The sequence below is a fragment of the Copidosoma floridanum genome, unplaced genomic scaffold (assembly GCF_036245765.1).
Source record: "Copidosoma floridanum isolate Cflo_tuat_1 unplaced genomic scaffold, Cflo_Japanese_pri ptg000020l, whole genome shotgun sequence".
NCBI classification, from domain to species: Eukaryota; Metazoa; Arthropoda; class Insecta; order Hymenoptera; family Encyrtidae; genus Copidosoma; species Copidosoma floridanum.
Genome location: NW_028321897.1, coordinates 20,245,508 through 20,263,576, shown reverse-complemented (window position 1 = coordinate 20,263,576; position 18,069 = coordinate 20,245,508). Strand labels below are relative to the sequence as shown.

At 36.9% G+C, this 18,069-nt stretch overlaps 1 protein-coding gene across 1 annotated transcript in view; it reads right to left on the bottom strand.

Annotated features, from left to right (window-relative positions):
* Positions 1–6,597: 6,597 nt before the first annotated feature.
* Positions 6,598–18,069, bottom strand: part of LOC106636405 (lysosome membrane protein 2) — a 319,399-nt gene continuing 307,927 nt past the window's right edge. Inside the window, exon 5 of the mRNA XM_014348793.3 lies at positions 6,598–7,073. Coding sequence (XP_014204279.2) covers positions 6,795–7,073 — 279 coding nt within the window. The 3' untranslated portion in view covers positions 6,598–6,794. The remainder of the gene's footprint in view (positions 7,074–18,069) is intronic.

Below are 18,069 nucleotides of genomic sequence, written 5' to 3'. Positions count from 1 at the left end.
TATCATTATTTCTTATACACAAGATTAGGTGTAGTCATTAACTTTGTTTTGTAATACTTATGTGTCAAATTTTAAATTTCATCTTTATGTTTAACGCTACACTTTGTACTTTATTTTACAAATAGGTACAATTTACTTATTTACAAAATTATTTTTAATTCTTATGTGATGATTCCCATTAGTAATCTCATCATATTTTTATGTAAGTTTATAGTTATTTGGTAACGGATACTTTAATAAATTTTTCTTATTAATAACCGATTAAATTTTTACTGAAAAGTATTGTCTTAAGCCGTTGGCTTATGTATCTTCTATCAGATGTGTCAAATGTATCAGATTTTTTTTTTTTTTTTTGTTGCAATTTAAAAGAAAAGTGCATTTTTCAACCATACTCTTAAAGTTAACATATGTTTAGAATTCTACATATCCGAATTGGGATGTACGGGTGCAAATGCCGATGGCCGTAATCTATTGGAATTTATTTGTCTCTCCCGGCTTATCAGTGTACATAAATTTATTTTGTTACAAATTGCGCTTAATTTTTAGGCATCTTTATCCAAAACTTTGTTTTTTCTTAGAATACTAGTTAATTTCAATTGCGCATGTATGCTGTAACAAGCTTTGATTCTCCTACACGTAATGTTTTCTAATGATTATCGTTTTTGAGTTTGCTAAATAATAAATATCTACATAAACTAATGTGTAATATACGTTATTCCTTTTTGCAGTTTACATTATATATAAAAAGCTTAGAGCTGACGACAAAACATTAAAAAAACTTGTTGGGACTCATCTGTAAAACTATCATGTAACTTATGCTTTCAATACGATAAATGAATTCTAGATAAACTTATCGTATACAGCCCATACATTACTTTTGGTAAATAGTTAACGTGTTATTTGCAAAGTGGAATTTAGTATAAGCTCGATTTTATAGAAATTAGTCAACTCTTATTTCTATACGACTATTTAGAAACATTTTGACTCATAATTATATTTTTTATCTTATCGACATATTTTTTATTTTATGATCTTCATCGGTTTTTTGTGTATTAATTTGAAAATCACCATTTTATTCCATACATAGTTAATTAATCTCATAAGGTAATTGTTGCATACTATATGTAACTAATCTAATTAATATTATACGCACTTTTTGTAATATGTACATTAGATTATTTGTCTGTTATTTATTGTACAGTGAGCGCTTACAGCAAATGAAATTTGATTGATACTTATCCGGTTTTGGATAAAACTTACATATAAATGTGTACAAATCGTGAAACTATAGGCAGACCCATGTTGGTGATTATTGATTGCAGTACTTTTAAAATAAATTATTTTTTATGATCGATTTAACGTTTATGTACCGTCTTATTCAGTGGATAATTTTTTTTCTAACATCTAATCTTATACAGTTTTCAACGCAATAGTATACTACTCAATACGAACCAATAGAAATAATCACATAAATAGCTGTTAAGTAAAGTAAGTTCCAACAGATTTTAAACAATCGCACGCAGAAATCTCGTTTTTCTCATAAATTCCAATAAACTTTAGTGGCCAAAAGGAGAGCTACAGGTATATCTACAAATCACGATAAGAATTCATAAGAAACTGATTATATAGTAGTACAAATGCTGTTAAAAATCGTAATAGAAAACAAATACACTAATTTGGTAGCACCAAATAACTACAATTGAAATTGGGCAGGGATTCTCAATAAGAACCAATAATACCAATGCTTTAAATCACTGCTATGTATAATGAAAACCAATATTTCCACAAAAGTATCGTGCCGTGTTCCGATTTTTCTTGTAAATTCCAATACAAAGATGATTTTTAACGCAGAAGTCTTAGATTTTAGATACATCTACAAAGTCCAATAAAAATCCATTATGTAGTAAACTCCACAACCATTCATTTAAAGGATAAAGCTTATAGGATACTGTATAGTACGGGCTTATTTAACTCTCGACAAATGCTGATATATTTTCCATAAACTCCAAATAAAGTCGCTTGTTGTGTATATAGCTACATTTCTTATTTATTAAATATTTGCATAGCATCATAAAATCACATTGATAAATTGTAAGGTATTTCCCGTAAACACCAATAAATTATTGTTTCACTTCTTCATAGTTTGTTAAAATGATAGTACTGTCCTATAAAAATTGTTTAATTAAATTAGCCTAAAAGCCGCAATAGAAACATGATTTAAATGATGTAACCAAATCCTACTATGACCAATAAAGGTGATTATAATTCTTACTGGGCCTCTCCAGTAGACTCTTATAAAAGTAATAATTCAGTGCCCTGTCTTTTTTTCCAGTCGAAATAAATCTTTGATTTGCTATGGATTTTATATGGAACTACGGGTGCAAACGCACATCACAGTCTTATGAAATTCTTTTTTTATTGGTTTTTTATTGGATTGCAGTACTAGGGCTTTGTATGCCTGAGCAAAAGAAAGATGGACAAGCATCAAAAGCAGTATGTATATGTACATGCTTAAACACACACACACACACACACACACACACACACACACAGAGAGAGAGAGAGAGAGAGAGAGAGAGAGAGAAAGGATACACATTTTATTAAGTAAATGCTATGTTTTACGGTATTCGTTTCATGGCAGTGCAGTAGAAAGGAGAGGGAGAACAACACTGTGGTTGTTGTCCATTGGACGTTGTCATTCTCTCTAGTATCGCTAGCTTATTTGTTTACAATGGCTTCCTCTGGATTGGCATATCAAGCGCGTAGCTATAGGTGTTCGCTGTGAGGATGAAGACCAGCAACACTCTAGCAGATTTTTGTCGTTTCACTGGCTGTTTTTGCCCTATATCACCGCAGCCTTTAGTAAGGATGTAACAAAGAAGGGTATTTATATACCTGTACACCATTTTCTTCGCTGCAAAGGTGTAGAGCAGTAGGTGTAATGAACGTGTGCTGAAATTATTCTCATGCACGGAATCCCATTTACATGATACTGGGGCCCTATCACGTAACTATTTTTCAGTACACCAGCCAATGTTATGATAACGTAGGGCCAAAAAGCAAAAAAAGTTATATGGTACCGCCCTTGATAGATAACGTTAGAAAAAAGAGGTTCCTGCAACAAATGAACATAGTTGTAGGGAAATTAACTTCTATCTCTGACGCTGTAAAGTTCCACTAGCTTTTTCCGCCCTATGTGATCGCGGCCTTAAGAAATGTATCATTTTTTGAAAATTTTAGTGAAAAATCCTTCGACATTAGGCGAACTTCCACGGTTTACATTATTAATGTTATTATGTAAGTTTTTGGATGATTCATTTATTTTTATCATATCATGAAAATATATGCTTCGATTATTGGAAATTACATAGTACTAAAATAATATAAGCGAAAAAATATAACGTGACCTACACTTTGTATTTATTAAATATAACCTGTTAAGTTTTACAGTTCGTAAATATAAATATATTTATACGTATTCTACATGAGTGAATTGAATTTAATAAGTTAAGATAACTTACACGATGAATTATTAACTGATAGAATTTTCTGCACAAATATTTTTCAAGTGTAAAGTGTGTCTATTTGCCTCATAGGTGGCCTGGAAAAATAGACTGATAACGATGCATGATACGTAGTAATGATGTTAGGGGGCAAGGGGGAACTAAATATGGGACTATCAAATTTTTCCGCTACGTCGAAATCACGTATAAAATGAACAAGTTTAACCTTATTTTGTGGGGGCCATTGCTTAGCACTTCAAAAAAGTGTGAGGGGGGCTGTGAAGGAGCTGTAGGGGGCCCGAAAAAACCTATAGGGGGTGTAGAGGGGCGTGGGGGGCTGAATGTGGGGCTAGCATATTTTTAACTATGTCAAAATTACGTATAAGATGATCGAATTTTACCTTATTTTGTGGGGGAGCTATTTATAACAAAGTTTTTTTTGTGGGAGGCCGTGGAGGGCGTGGGGGGAATTGTGACTGCTCCACATGAAACAACTGTATACTATAGTAAGATATTCCACAGTCATTGCAGGTCCTAGTACGGGTTCTGTTGGATTCTGCATTGCCGGGTTACGTAATTGTGTAATCGTCGTTGGCGTAGTAAGATAACACCAGATAAAAATCATTAAATTTTCATTGTTAGTTAATCATTTATCTAGAAGTAGAGGCCATTCTCTCCTTTTGGAAACCAGATGATTAATCAGGTGATTCCTATGCCCAACTCACATCTGTGAAGATTTTTTGTCACTAATAGTGTTATACGTATTTAAAAAAATTTTAAATATTGATTTTTTTTTTTTTTGGACTTAGAAATTAATTTGTAAAAATTATTAAAATAATAAATTACAAAAAAAAATCTTAAATAACCTAAGGAGATTAAAAAAAATTTTTAAAGAAGGAAACCACGGGACTTGGGTACACGCGTATGAAGTTATACTGCTATCAAATTATACAGCATACAATACAATTATGAGTACAAAAATATCTTCTATAAAACGATATTACATTCGAATGTAGAGTATTATCGTTAGAATGGGTAAACCTCCGTTATGTGGGTGTAGTTTCCATAAATATTTTAATATTTAATGAATAAACGATTTTAAACAATGTATTATAATACAGTACTATACAAACAATATGTAAGCTACCCATATCTGTCACATATAAGCTCACACACTTATTCCTAGTCCATATTTAATACCAAAATATATTTGAATCCAAATAGTTAAGAAAAACCATACTGTAGTACACCACTTTCTTTAATAATGTAGTACTTACATACCACTGAATGTCCCTTTAGAACGTTTAGCACACATAGGTCTTTTTAATAGATATTACTCAATCATCAAACTTATATTTAAAATATCGTAAAAAATACTTGAAAAAATGGTTAATCATTTAATCATTCACTTTTTTTATGTTTGATTTTAAAAAATCGCAATTTAACACTTAACCTCATGGAAAAATCAAGTAAAATTGTATTTACATGATCTGTAGGAATCTCACAGTGTTTGTTTGTATAAAAGATTACTGTTAAATAAACCTTTGCAATTTTCAAATACATCTAAAAGTTTCTATTTTAATAACCCAACAAAGAAGCGGTTGAACACACGTAAAAGCGTATCTGCAAGTATATCTATACGAGAAAAAGAATAGCCAGAGTTGCTACACAGTTTGCTCCTTTCACCTCTCTGAACTTGTTACCCGTTAACTGATAAACGTCTTTAAGTTTTAAAAAATCAGCTTACTCACGAATAGAATGATTACGAACGAATACAACGCAATGAAACTATACAAAAAAATTTTTTAATTTGGAAATTTTGAAGGAATATAATATAACTGTATATAAAATTGTTTGTTTATTGTAAAAGTAATAAATTAATGATAAATAAATAAATATTGATTTATGCACAAGAAAGCTGCTCTGATGCAATTTACTAATTTCTTAGTTAAAAAAAAATTTTAATTAAAAAAAATAGCTTATTCAACGAGTAATGAATTTATGAACTACAATATACTAACAACTAAACAGTAAATAAGTATTTACATTAGGAATAAGTTACAACCATACCATTATACGTGGTATTAGAATTCTGTTTACCGAGACCGCATACAGGAGAAAAGGTAAGGGCTTCGTTTTGTTTGATAAAAAAAAAAAAAAATTTTTAATGTGTGCAGTGTGTGGTATTGTTTTTACATTTCAAGATTTGTTAGAGTACTAAATTTGATTAACTTAACTTAGTACTGCCGAAAAATTTTCCCATGACTGGAAGGCTTAAGATTAAATTTAAGAACATTTAAAAAAACCTTAGTATTTGTTGATCTCTGGCTATAGTCTGCTTTATCTCTAGGTGCAGTTTATCTTTTTATCTTACCAACTATACCATAAGATTTGAGACTTTTTTTGTGGCAACCCAGTAATTGCACAGTTTTACTATATCATTCTATTTCTCTATTACTGAGGCTTCGTTTTCATTTTTTCTTGCATCGATAGTTAAATTAAAATAATAATACTGTAGGTATGGTTTGAAATTCTTTGGATTCAAAATTAAATGTTATACTGTGTTTTACTTAAAAGTTTTATATCATTCGATATTTTAATATTCACATGTGTTCTTGATTTCAAACTCGAGGAATTTTCTTTTGTCTTAACTCCTGAAATCAATCTGTGCTTTGTGTTTGTTTTGTCCTGTATTTTCATCATGTTATTTATTTTCTTGTTTACCTGTCCTACGATATGTATGTTTTATTATTTATAGTTGAGATTTCCAAATGTCTGTCTGTCTTTTATTTTTACTCTTACGTCTCTAAGTTCCAACTAGCCTAACATTGTAAATCTATTTCTATCTTTTAATTTGTTTTTGTATGTATTTGGGACATTTACCTTGCATTATTGTATTTTTTTTTTTAATTCCTTCCTCTGTAACAAAAAATTAAGTTATCAAAAACAAAATGTTTTTTTTTTAAATTTTTTTTCAAAATAATCACTGTCACTTGCAAGCAGAATTTTATAGCAAAATCTTTCGTAACTTAAGACTTGATGTAAGTAGAAAAAAGTATTTTTGTATTCTAAAAAAAAAAGCATTACAGTCATTTACATCAAAAAAATGATTATATTGCAGAAAGTTTTTCTGTTATGGGAAAAGATACAAGAGATACGATGTATCTATGAATATTTTTATTATTGTGCTTATTTCTTAGTTATAAGAATAGTGCTTAGTAGTGATCTTTCCCATTAAAATGTTTGGACTTCATGTAAGTTTATTATTTAATTGCTTATTGTTATCTTAGTCTAATGTTTATTTAAAATGATGAATAATGATACAGTTATAATCAGGAGGCCAGTTAAACTTCCGATCTGTAAACATGTCTCAACTGCGTTTAATGTATAATACGCATGGTAGAGGATGTTCATTGCTGATTTAGGTATTTTGTCGATTCCAACTTCGATCCATAAAATTGGTAGTACTGTTCCATCTTTAATGTGACCAATAAACGGGACTGCATCAGCCTTACGCACTTCTAAATTAAGTTGTATTCGAGACCATCCTCCTATTGGTACACCTAGTCTCTGTAAAAATATGTGTCTATAATAAAAAAGTGTATAAAATAATTTTATGAGCTTATATCTTTCAATTCTATATTATGAAGTTGCTTCAATGGGTGTGCTTAAACGTTTCTTCTCAAGTACCAATCATCCCCCACTGTACGCTACAAACCCTCTATACCGCCAGAAAAATAATATTAAACTAAGTTACTTTCTCTGTGACTATATATGAGTTTAATTCTCTAAATGTTTAGAATGCAGATCTGCACTGGTTTTTTATATTTTATAAATTTATTTAGAAGGAAATACTTCATTCTTTATCTATTTGCTAACAGCAGTTTTGTTTTTGATTACAATGTAAAAAAAATTAAACGTTTCTACGGACGTTAAGTCTTAATTCTTTTTTTAGCCTAAACAACGGGAAAAAAGTAAACAAGTTTCTTTATTGTATAACCTCTACATGAGAATCTGGAACGAAAAATACAGATTTTTAGTTTTTTTCGTGTCAGTCAATTTAAAAATTTTTAACACAAATAACTTTTTCATGCATTAAAGAGTAACACAAAAATTACATCTTGGACTTAAATGCTGTTTAACTTGTGGAACCAAAATCAGACGAATGCAACGTTTTTACGGAAAATGCTCTCTCAAATCACGCAACTAAATTTTGGTGCAGATAGAGTATCTAAAAATTACTAGGGCAACATGGGGTTTGGCTTGCTTTTTGTAGCTACAAAGTATAACTAGGTATGGTTACAGTTACTTCCTATATATATAATAAAATGTATCTAGTTATACTTAATAGTTAGATGAGATAAGCCACGTCCTATGCTGCCCTCTGATAATCATTTTTTAATACCCTCTCGTTAAAACACCTTGATTTCTATCGAGGTTAAGAGTACTGCAGGAATATTTTCCGACTTCTCCATCGCGATAAGCCAGTGCTACAGGATTGTGAATCCGTAAATTCAACCAAAATTGGGCAAGTTTAATATTTCTTCAAAAATGCTTTCTCAAAAATACATGCAAGAAAATTCGAGTGTTTTAATTTTGATATTTTATATTTTACAAAAGTTTAGTGCTCTGCAAAAGTCTTTTCAAATTTTTTTACTATTAATGGACAGTGCTGTAGGCTCTCAAACTCATGAATTCAGTATTCTAAAAATAAGAACTAAGAACCTGTTAATAAGGGTCAAATGCTCTCAATTTTTTTAAATCCTGCTAAGATGTTTATTCATGTATAAGAAAATCGAAAAAATAGTCCGAAGTCTCGAAATTTTTTTTTGGCCCCTGGAACCCAAAAACCTTGGTTTTTGCGTTTATATTTTATCTCGGCTTTTAGTTAGTGAAAAAGTCTGAAAAAATTAAGGACTATAGAAAATATTATGACTCTTATGTGAAATTTTTTTAAACGTCATTTAAAGTCATCATAACCTTAAAAAAAACTATTTTGACTTTTAAACGCAACTTTAAGCATGTTGCCTTTTTGGAACGGTCACTATCAGTGCACCACCTTGTAGAACGGAAAAAAATACATACTTGTGTTTTTTTTAAATATCTTTTCCAGTGGTGCACTATGTCAAAAAATGCGAGAAATCTTCAATCAGCGATTTTCGGCATGAAAAAAATATTTTTGAATCTCCTTGACTTTTTTGGTTGTTATGTTAATTACCTTTTTCTTGCAGTTAAAATACACATTTCATAAACCTTAACACCACCATTGAGGGGTCCTAAGGACAGTGCGTTAGATATTTTTTATAGAGAATCTTTGCCAATAGCTATATAAACAGTGTTCAAACTTTAATTGACTTTGTCATTAACTGGATTCACATTTGGAACACCACAATTTTCAACTTTTTCTATTTTAAAAACAAATATTTGCAAAGCATTGTAGACGGCCAGGATATTTTCTATATAGATAGGATTTCCCTCTAGGTACTTTCTACTTAGCTTGCTTTAGTTAGAGCTGCAATAAATAAGCGCAGGTTTTCAAGTACGTAATTTCTAACAAAATTGTATATAAGTAATTTATGAGTAGATAATATACGTACTTGTTTTATCTTTACATATTTTTAATATTCTTTACTATCTTGATCGATTACAGGATATACATTGTCAAAGTCAAAAAGGTTTACTAAGCACATCTGCAGGTCAAATTACATCAGATAAATACCTACCGTGAGATAAATGATGTAATAGTGCTGCAACATAGGAACAACTGCCAATTGTTCGTAGACTATTAGCACAGTGACAACAATACCCTTAAAGAGCAGTTATCCCTTTACTTTTAACGAAGTAGAGAACGAAACATTAATATATTATGCGGTTTATATGCCTTGATCTTACTTCACATCTCACAATTTTTGGATCTTTTTTTAAAAAACTTACTGAAAGATGATTTTCATCTTCAAGCATTTCCCCTACACATGATATACACTGTTGCAGTTGGTAAGAGCCAGGAAAAAATTATCAGTTCTTGTAATATTAATTCTGGAAAATCTAGTAAATCAGTCGATGAAACTTTTTTAGACGGTACTGATTTCTGGTCATAATTTTTATCCAAGACTCTTTTAGCCAAATAATTTTCTACACTTTAACGGGATTGCATTCTTTCGATAATTTATTCCAAATTGCCATCATTTTAATTAAGTGGTTTTCCCATAAAATTATAAATGTAACATGCGGCTTTACAATATATCTCAGCATCAAGTAGAGCTTGGTTTCGGAACTGGTGGTTCAAAAGTTTGTATTTTTGGTGGATGATTCCATGAAAACTTTCTACAACTCAACGAAGGTTGGTAACATATCTTAATATATTAGATTGTTCCGTAGAAACCTGTTTATTTTTTCCTTTCAATGCTGGTATAAACACCGTAAAGCCATTTGCTTCTAAGAAATTTATAATCTTTCTGAAACCATGATCTAAAATAAATATGTCACCTTTCTTTAAAATACTTCGAAGCCCATTTTCATTTTGAAGTACGGGCTCAAGAATTATTGCATCATTAGGATTCAAATGGTCCAACAAGATCGATAACGTAACTACTTTTAGTACAGATGGTAAAGAGCTTACATAATGGCACTTTTTTTTGTCCAGAATAAGCTTTCCATTGGTTAAGTATTATTTGCACTTTTCTCATGTCTTAAGTAGGTTCCGTCACAAATCATATACAATTTATCATTACAGTTAAACATTAGTTTAACTGCTTTGGCTTGTCGCTGTAAATAAAAGTCTCTTAAATAGGAAGCAGTTCCAAAATTTTCTGGAAGCAAGCATTGTCGCAAGCATTTAAGAATAAATTGTATAGAATCTTCTACAATTTTCTGAGTTACTTTTAGGATTGCAAATATTAAGGCATTCAATTTTCGTGATCCTGATTTCAATAAAAATATTACGAGGGCTTGAGTTATATTTCTGTTTGCAGATGGTCTCATTAACGTTAACTTAGTTTGAAAGAGAGTGATGTCATTTCATAAATGGCCAGGCCCAGGGCCCTTATTCAGTATTTTTTACGTGAGCGTTATTTACGAAATAACGCTTCTGCGCATGAGCGTTACTTAACTTTTGTTGAGAATTAGTTTCTGCCCATGCACAAAACCATTATTTTATGAATAACTCTCGCGTTAAAAATACTGAATAAGGGCCCTGTGGAAGCCTTGATACATTCTTCTGCTATTTTATGGGAGCCAATTTTATCGCGGAATACAGCATTGAATAGATCTGAAAATTGCTGAATGAACTGTTTTACTTCTATATATTCAATTTCAAACTCATTTATATACTATTTCATATACTATCATCAATGTCTGATTCTCGTAGAATCGATTTTTTGTTAAGTGTCTAAGACAACATCGATTTCTTTTTAGAATAAATAAGCTTTTTTTTACAAAACCTTAAAGACGAACTTCAATGTACGTCTATAATGTTATGTCATTGTCCGCATATAAAACAATATGCTTCGGAGCAAGTTACTCTTTCAAATGCCATAGCATCATAAACACAAATTTGTAGTAATTCTTATGCAAAGTTTCTGTTGTTGAAGAACTTTCGAAAGACTTACGTAGTGTTTGCTTCCGCAGATGTGCGGAAGACTTTCGGCAGACGAGTACGATGGCTTCTTGTGAAAGAGTTGCACAAGATTTCCATTTAGTAAAATGCAGAAGTCGAATGAACTCTAATCTTATACAACAGATTTTTGGCAGACTTGCGGCAGATAAGTGTGTTTGTTTCTTGCGCACGACTTGCACAAGATTTGCATTCAGTAGAGTAGAAAAGATAAACATCGTACCCTATGACTACTTGCATCAGACTTGCGAGAGACGAGTGCGATGGCTTCTTGCAGACGAATTCAACAACACTTTTGTTTAGTAGATTGCAGAATTCGAATGCATCCTCATCTTATAGTCAATTACAACAGATTTTTGGCAGACTTGCAACAGACAAGTGCATTTGTTTCCTGCGCACGACTTGGCGCAAGACTTGTGTTTAGTAGAATGTGAAAAGTAAACATATGATGTATCTTACAGTTACAAATTGTAATGAAATAGAACTGTCAATAGACTCTTGTGACAGTTGACTAGATATTGGAGCAGTTGTGTCATCTTATTCAAGCAAAATACTAGATTTAGTTTCAGAAAAGTCTAGTTTGCTATGTAGTTGTAAATCTTGTGAAAACGTTCGTTTGAATTCTTCATCTTTTAAATCAAACTTAATTTTTCAAATTTTATTGTCACATGAGGGACATAGTTAATCATGTGGTTTGACAGAATAATTAGAAATTTTGATAAGAAATCTCAGCATTTTTTCTAGACTGAATTTTTCCAATTCGCATTTTACGTAACTAACAATTGCAAGAGAAGTATTATAATCTCTGTAGAACTTTTTTGTTCTGTTAAACGTATAGAAGTAGTAGTAGTTTTTTTTTTGTTTGGAGTCAAGGAAAATACGTTGAGGAACACCGCAGGGACAGCGGTAGTGTTGGACTCACTGGATTTTTTTTATTAGACCACCCATACCCACTACACCCCCCTCGTTAGCATTACTTTGCGGTGGAACCACCGGGAAAAACATTGTATCTCACAGCATTAGCCACCAGACTTGCCACCAGTTGCTAGAGGTGCCAATTTTCTTGAGTCCTAAAAAGGACTCGGGATCCCTGAGGACTGGCACCTATGTGTAGCGCTTCTATGTAGGCTGCTTTCTTACCTTTTAGCCTTGGTCACCTTTGACGGCCTACTCAGAGACCCATGCTTCCTGCGTGGCAGCTCTCTTCTCTTTCTTCTTATGCTGAATGAAAGACTCAACGAAGCATCTACTGCCCTCCGTCCCTCTTCGGTGCGTAGCATCTCAGAGATGATGGTTTTGGGGGTAGGTGCCACGCTTAGCCTGTCTATCAGCTGCTGGCGCTCACGGTACCATCTTTCACACACGAAAAACGTATGTTTGAAGGTATCATTTAACGCAGGGTAGTAAGTGCATCTGAGTGATGCTATCATTTCCGTCGCCAGAGCCCAGGAACTTCCTACGCCGCTCCAACGCAAGCAACACAACGGTATTCGTTCGTGCTATTACCATAGTGACAGTGGAGAATACTGTGCGATAGGCGCACGCTATTCTTATCGATCCGATGTGCTGCACCAAAGTGAGGCACTCCCAGATATCCCTTCTCGATAGCACGTCCGCCCACACCTCCACACCGCACAGCAGAATCGAGTTGAAGACCAACGCAAGAAGCCGTCATTTGGTTTGCTGTGAACCCCCAATGTTCGCCATAAACCGTGAAAGCGCCGCGGAAACTCTAGTAACTTTGTCGGCTCCTCTCCTAATGTGCTTCCAGAAGGTAAGCCGCGAATCGATCCACACTCTTAGGTAGCGCACTACCGGACTCATGCACATGACCTCATACGCAACATTTAGGCGGAAGTCCGCCCCAAACCATCTCTGCCTGGTAAGAACAACCATCTCCGTCTTTTTAATCGCCAGCTTGAAACCATGATCCCAAAGTAACTCCAACACTATCGCGACCGCCCACTGTATTTTGTGCTCAGCCTTCTCTCAGGATCTCGCTATAGCGTGCAGTGCTATGTCATCAGTAAAGCCCATCAGCTTGACCCTGGGAGGCATTTCAGGACGAAAAAGTTCGTCATAGACCAGGCTCCAGAAATTGGGTCCAAGGGCAGATCCCTGCGCGACCCCCGACATCAGACACCTCTTTCTCGGTCCATCTTCTGTATCGTACCGTAGTCCTCGGTCCTAAAGATAACTGTCCAGAATCTTTTTCAGATAGTCCGGTATATTCTGGCGTCTCAAGGCCCTCATTATGTCGGAGCATTTTGCCGAGTTAAAGGCATTCTTAACGTCGAGCGTTGCCAGAACACAGACGTTTCTCGTCTTATGAGAGGGTTTCCATGCCTCCTTAACCGACTCAAGAACCTTAGCCACATCCATAACCGTCAAACACCCCTTTCGGAACCCATACTGATTTTTTTAAAGGCTGACTTCTCCTCATAAGCGAGTTCTTATTAGCCTCTCAAGCATTTTTTCACAATTACCCAACACACTTAAGGGTCGAAATGACGATGGGACCAGGAGGGAGGTTTGCCCTTGTCCCAAAAAACGAGCCTTTGGATTTTCGAACGCTCACTGAATAGTCCAGCGGGCAGGCACGCATTGAACATATCCAGCAAAACGTTCAGTTTCTCCACAGCTATGACCTTAAGGACTTCGGATGGTACCCCGTCCGAGCCAGGGGCCTTTCTCCCTGCCGTCTCTAATGCCACTGGCCTTAATTCATCAAGGGTAAGAAGAGGGACTGGGCCTGTACTTATGTCCTTCCACCTCCTATCGGGATGCTCTGGAAAAAGGCAGGAGATCACCCTCTCCAAAAAGGAAGGTTCCATCGGCGGCATTGGGTCCCAGCTGTGCAGTCTCTTCAACGCTATCCGGTAGCCCAGGACCCGTGTGTCTTTATCAACCTCAGCGATGAATTCGTGCCAGCATCGGTTCTTGCTCACCTTAATCGCCCTTACCAAGACCTTTTTGCATTTCTGCGCTCAGTAACAACTTCCTCGGCTTCTTCGCAAGTTCTGTGTCAATGTGTAAGACGTCATAGGTGCTGATCCTCCCCAGGCAAGTTTGCAATTTCTTTGGTCCACCAGTAGCAAGGACGTCGACCTTTTCTGGCAGACCTTTTGTGCACACACGCATCACACCATTCCTTGACTCGTCTCATATTTCCGCTCACGAGTGCCTTGACCTCTGTTGTAGGGGGCTCACTTACCATGGGTTCCTGCAGCAAATCTTAATTAAGTTTTACCACATTCCACCCAGTACTGCAACTTCGGATTACTTCTCACGAGCTTGCTCCTCAGTTCTCGTTTAACACGAAGCTGACATACTGGTAATAACTAGCCGTGTAGTCCTCCAGGATCTGCCAGTTAACCACCTGTGCCGCCATTTGGGACACCACCAATGTGAAATCGATGATTGTGCACCGGTTTTCAGGCGACCTGAACGTTGCTGAACCACCACAGTTTATGAGGATGAGATCCAGCCTTGCAGCCATCTCCAACACCATCCACCCTCTGAAGTCGTTTCTCGACTCCCCCCAAGCGATGGCCTTAAAATTACAGTCACCGGCTAGTACTACGTTGCTATTTTCCTCACACACGCGAACGGCATCTTCAAGTTCAGCAAGCTGTCCTCTACAGACGCCAATCAAAATGTTAGGAAAAATGTAGCAACTCACTAGTATACTCTTCCTCACCTGATCCTAACAAAACTGTCTCTCCCTCCGATATAAGAGACTGTCGCTATGGTAGTAATAGTAAATTTTTTTATTTTTTTTATTTTTTTTATTTTTTGTGGAGCGAAAAAAAAAGCATTTAAGCACACGGCAGAAACAGCAGTAGTGTAACTCCGTAGATTTTTTTTATTAGACCACCCAAACCCACTAAAATCTCCCCCTGCCCCCTGCCACGTGGCTTTAAATCCACCCTGGAATAACGTTAGCATTACTTCAGGGTGGAGCCACTAGAGAGACCATCGCGTCTCACAGCATTAACGAGCTAACTCGCCACCATTTGCTAAAGGTGCTGATGCTCTCAAGTCCTAAAAAAAACTCGGGGTCCCTGAGGACCAGCACCTTGCCTAACTTTTAATAGTAGGCAACCTGCTTAGCCAGCACCACTATAAGCTTAATGCTTTCCCTTGTTGATAGGTAAAAAGTACCCAGCGCAGCGTAGGTCCACATAAGCCTGTCTTTCAACTTATGGCCTTTTTGCCTTATTTCGATCCTGCTTGGGCCTTATATCTGGCCTCTTAAAGAGCTCTCCAAAATAAAGGGCAGCTCCCACTGCCTGTTTCGTGATTGTTGTCCGTTGTTTGGGAAAGGAAGCACCATGCTAGGCCTGGACACTCTTTCTTCCAGTGGTTTTAGCTTCCGCAACGGAAGCAAAGCTTAGATCTGTTTTCATTCTTACAGTTGCCTAAGACGTGTCCATATCCCAGGCATTTGTAACATCTTGTTACTTCAATTCTTCTTCGTATTCGGGAGCTTACAAAGCCAACTCGTAACCTGCTTTCCTCTTCTACTTGTCTGGCAGTTGCTTCGTTCACCTTTATCAACGCCAGCCTCTGTCCTCTGGCATTTGGCTTTCAAAGAGCTACTTCTGGCTCCTGGCTCTAAAGTCCAAAAGTCCTAGCGAAAGCCTCTTTGACCTCATCTTCTTCTACAATGGCATCCAGGTCTCGAACCTTTAATGTCACTTTTCTGTCGCTCATTTTCACGGTACCCTATCCGGCTACCAACTTCTGAATTTGCTGTGAGAATGCAGTAGCATTCTCTACACCTTTGGCTTTAATAAGTGTGTCTCCTTTTTTTGTAGTGACAACACTTTGGACTGCCACTTTAGCCTTATCGGGGTCAAAGTTCGCCTTCATCGTCCTCAGCACCTTTGCACAGGTCTGCCCTTCGGCAATCTTCACTACTACTGTTGTTGTCGCATCCACTTTTTTTTACTGGCTTGTTTTGTCATTCAGTGAAATTTTTTCTTGTTTGCCACTGCCTTTAATCTTTTTCTTTGAAGGGGTAGTCCGCTGGCGTTTCTCAGGGCTGTCCGTTGGGCTCCTGTTTTTCTTACTTCGTTCTATTTTCTTTAAGGCAGTGTTCAGGGTTCGTTCCTGTATATGCCGTCGGAAATTATCTCGCCTTTTTTCTCTCCACTGCAGGGATTCAAATGACGACTTCTCATCGTTGGTGTACAAACCTTCTGCAGTAAGACATCCTTTTCTTAGCACCTTTGTCTCTTGAAGATGCTTAAACGCTGCTTTGAGCCCATTTTTCACAGCGTTTGCTAAGTTGCTGTACTTATCATTAATTAGTTGTAGCGTCTCTGCAATGTCATTCGTTGCTGATTAGACTTTATCAGCAACTTGCTGTCGCGTTACTTCGAGCCTAGTGACACTTTCTTCTAGAGAGGCGAGCTCTTCCTGGGTCTGGTAGCTAAATACCGACACGTTGCTTACCTCGAGGTCGTTAATGCCTATACTCGACAGGCTTCCTATTCGTCCTTTGTCCGTAAAAAAAGGCCATGGAACATTTAGCAGTCCCTGTTGGCCATAAGACACGTCTTTGTGGCCCCCTGCAAAATTCGTGGGGCCTGCGTCAGTCACCCAGGCTTTCACCGGATCGGAACTGCCGGCGGATTCCCTCAGAGAGGTTACCGCCTGGAGTACTTGCTTTATATCGACATTTTTCATTTTAGCATCTTTTTTGTGTCGAACTGACCCGCGAAGGCCAGCACTACCCTTTTTTTTCTAGAAATAAGTATTTGGAAAGGGTTAAAACCAGGGCAGCAGTCCTCTCTGTTACCAGAGAAAACCGCTACTTCTTCGGGCCGACCAGGAGTCACCACTCTCCCTCAGTCCCATCCACGGAGACTGCCCTGGCGTTGAGTAACAAGTGTAAGAATGGTGTATTTGTGGTATGTATGTATTTGTTTGTACACAACGGTCATCCCAGCAGGACGAGCGGCAGGTGCACAGTCCCGAGACCGCGCAGACAACCCAACAAAACAGGCTGGCGTAAGGCACTAAGGTGCCGCCATATAGCCTTCTCAGTTGTAGTAAGCCTAGATTAGTCGGCCCACAAGGTCTTTTTCGTTTATGAGGCGTACAGCCATATCAGATGTGGTTACCCAGTTTTACCCGGGCCTCATCATCCGGCTTCACCCGTCACCAGGCCTATAACGCAAGCCTGGAAAAGGACCCGTCACACGCAACACTGGACAATCCGTTAGTGTCCCTGTGTTAGTTTAGGAAGAGTGTGAGATGCATGTATCTAAGAAGAATGTGTTCACCGCCGCTTACTTCTGTAAACGACGGGTGCTTGTTTTTGTTGGTCTGCATTAAGCAATGGAGTGCCACCTACGGAAGCAGCAAGAAGCGAAGAACAAGGAGCACATGCAAAGCCAGCCCATGCATCCACACCGATGGAGGCATGGGGCACTAGTTCCCCGTCCTTATCGCCGCAGACACCCTCGCCAACGCCACATACGCCTCCTGATCCACGCCCCCAATTACCACCACAGAGAGCCACCCTAGCTGCCCATTGTCACCTCATATTTTAAGAGAATGCCCGTATCCGCCACCCAGGGAAGGGCTCGGTATGGAGAAACTAGCGAAAACCCCATCCGGGAGTAGTTTTTTTTTTTTTTTTTTTTTGTGGAGGGAGGGGAATTGCATTGAGGTACACCGCAGGGACAGCGGTAGTGTGGGACTCGGTAAAATATTTTTATAAGACCACCAAAACCCACTAATACCCCGCCCCCCCCCATGCCGCGTGGCTTTTGATCCACCCCGGAACCGCGTTAGCATTACTTCAGGGTGGAGCCACCTGGGAGACCATCGCGTCTTACAGCATTAACGAGCTAATTCACCACCATTTGCTAGAGGTGCTGATGCTCTCGAGTCCTAAAAAGGACTCGGGGTCCCTGAGGACCAGCACCCTGTCTAGCGCTT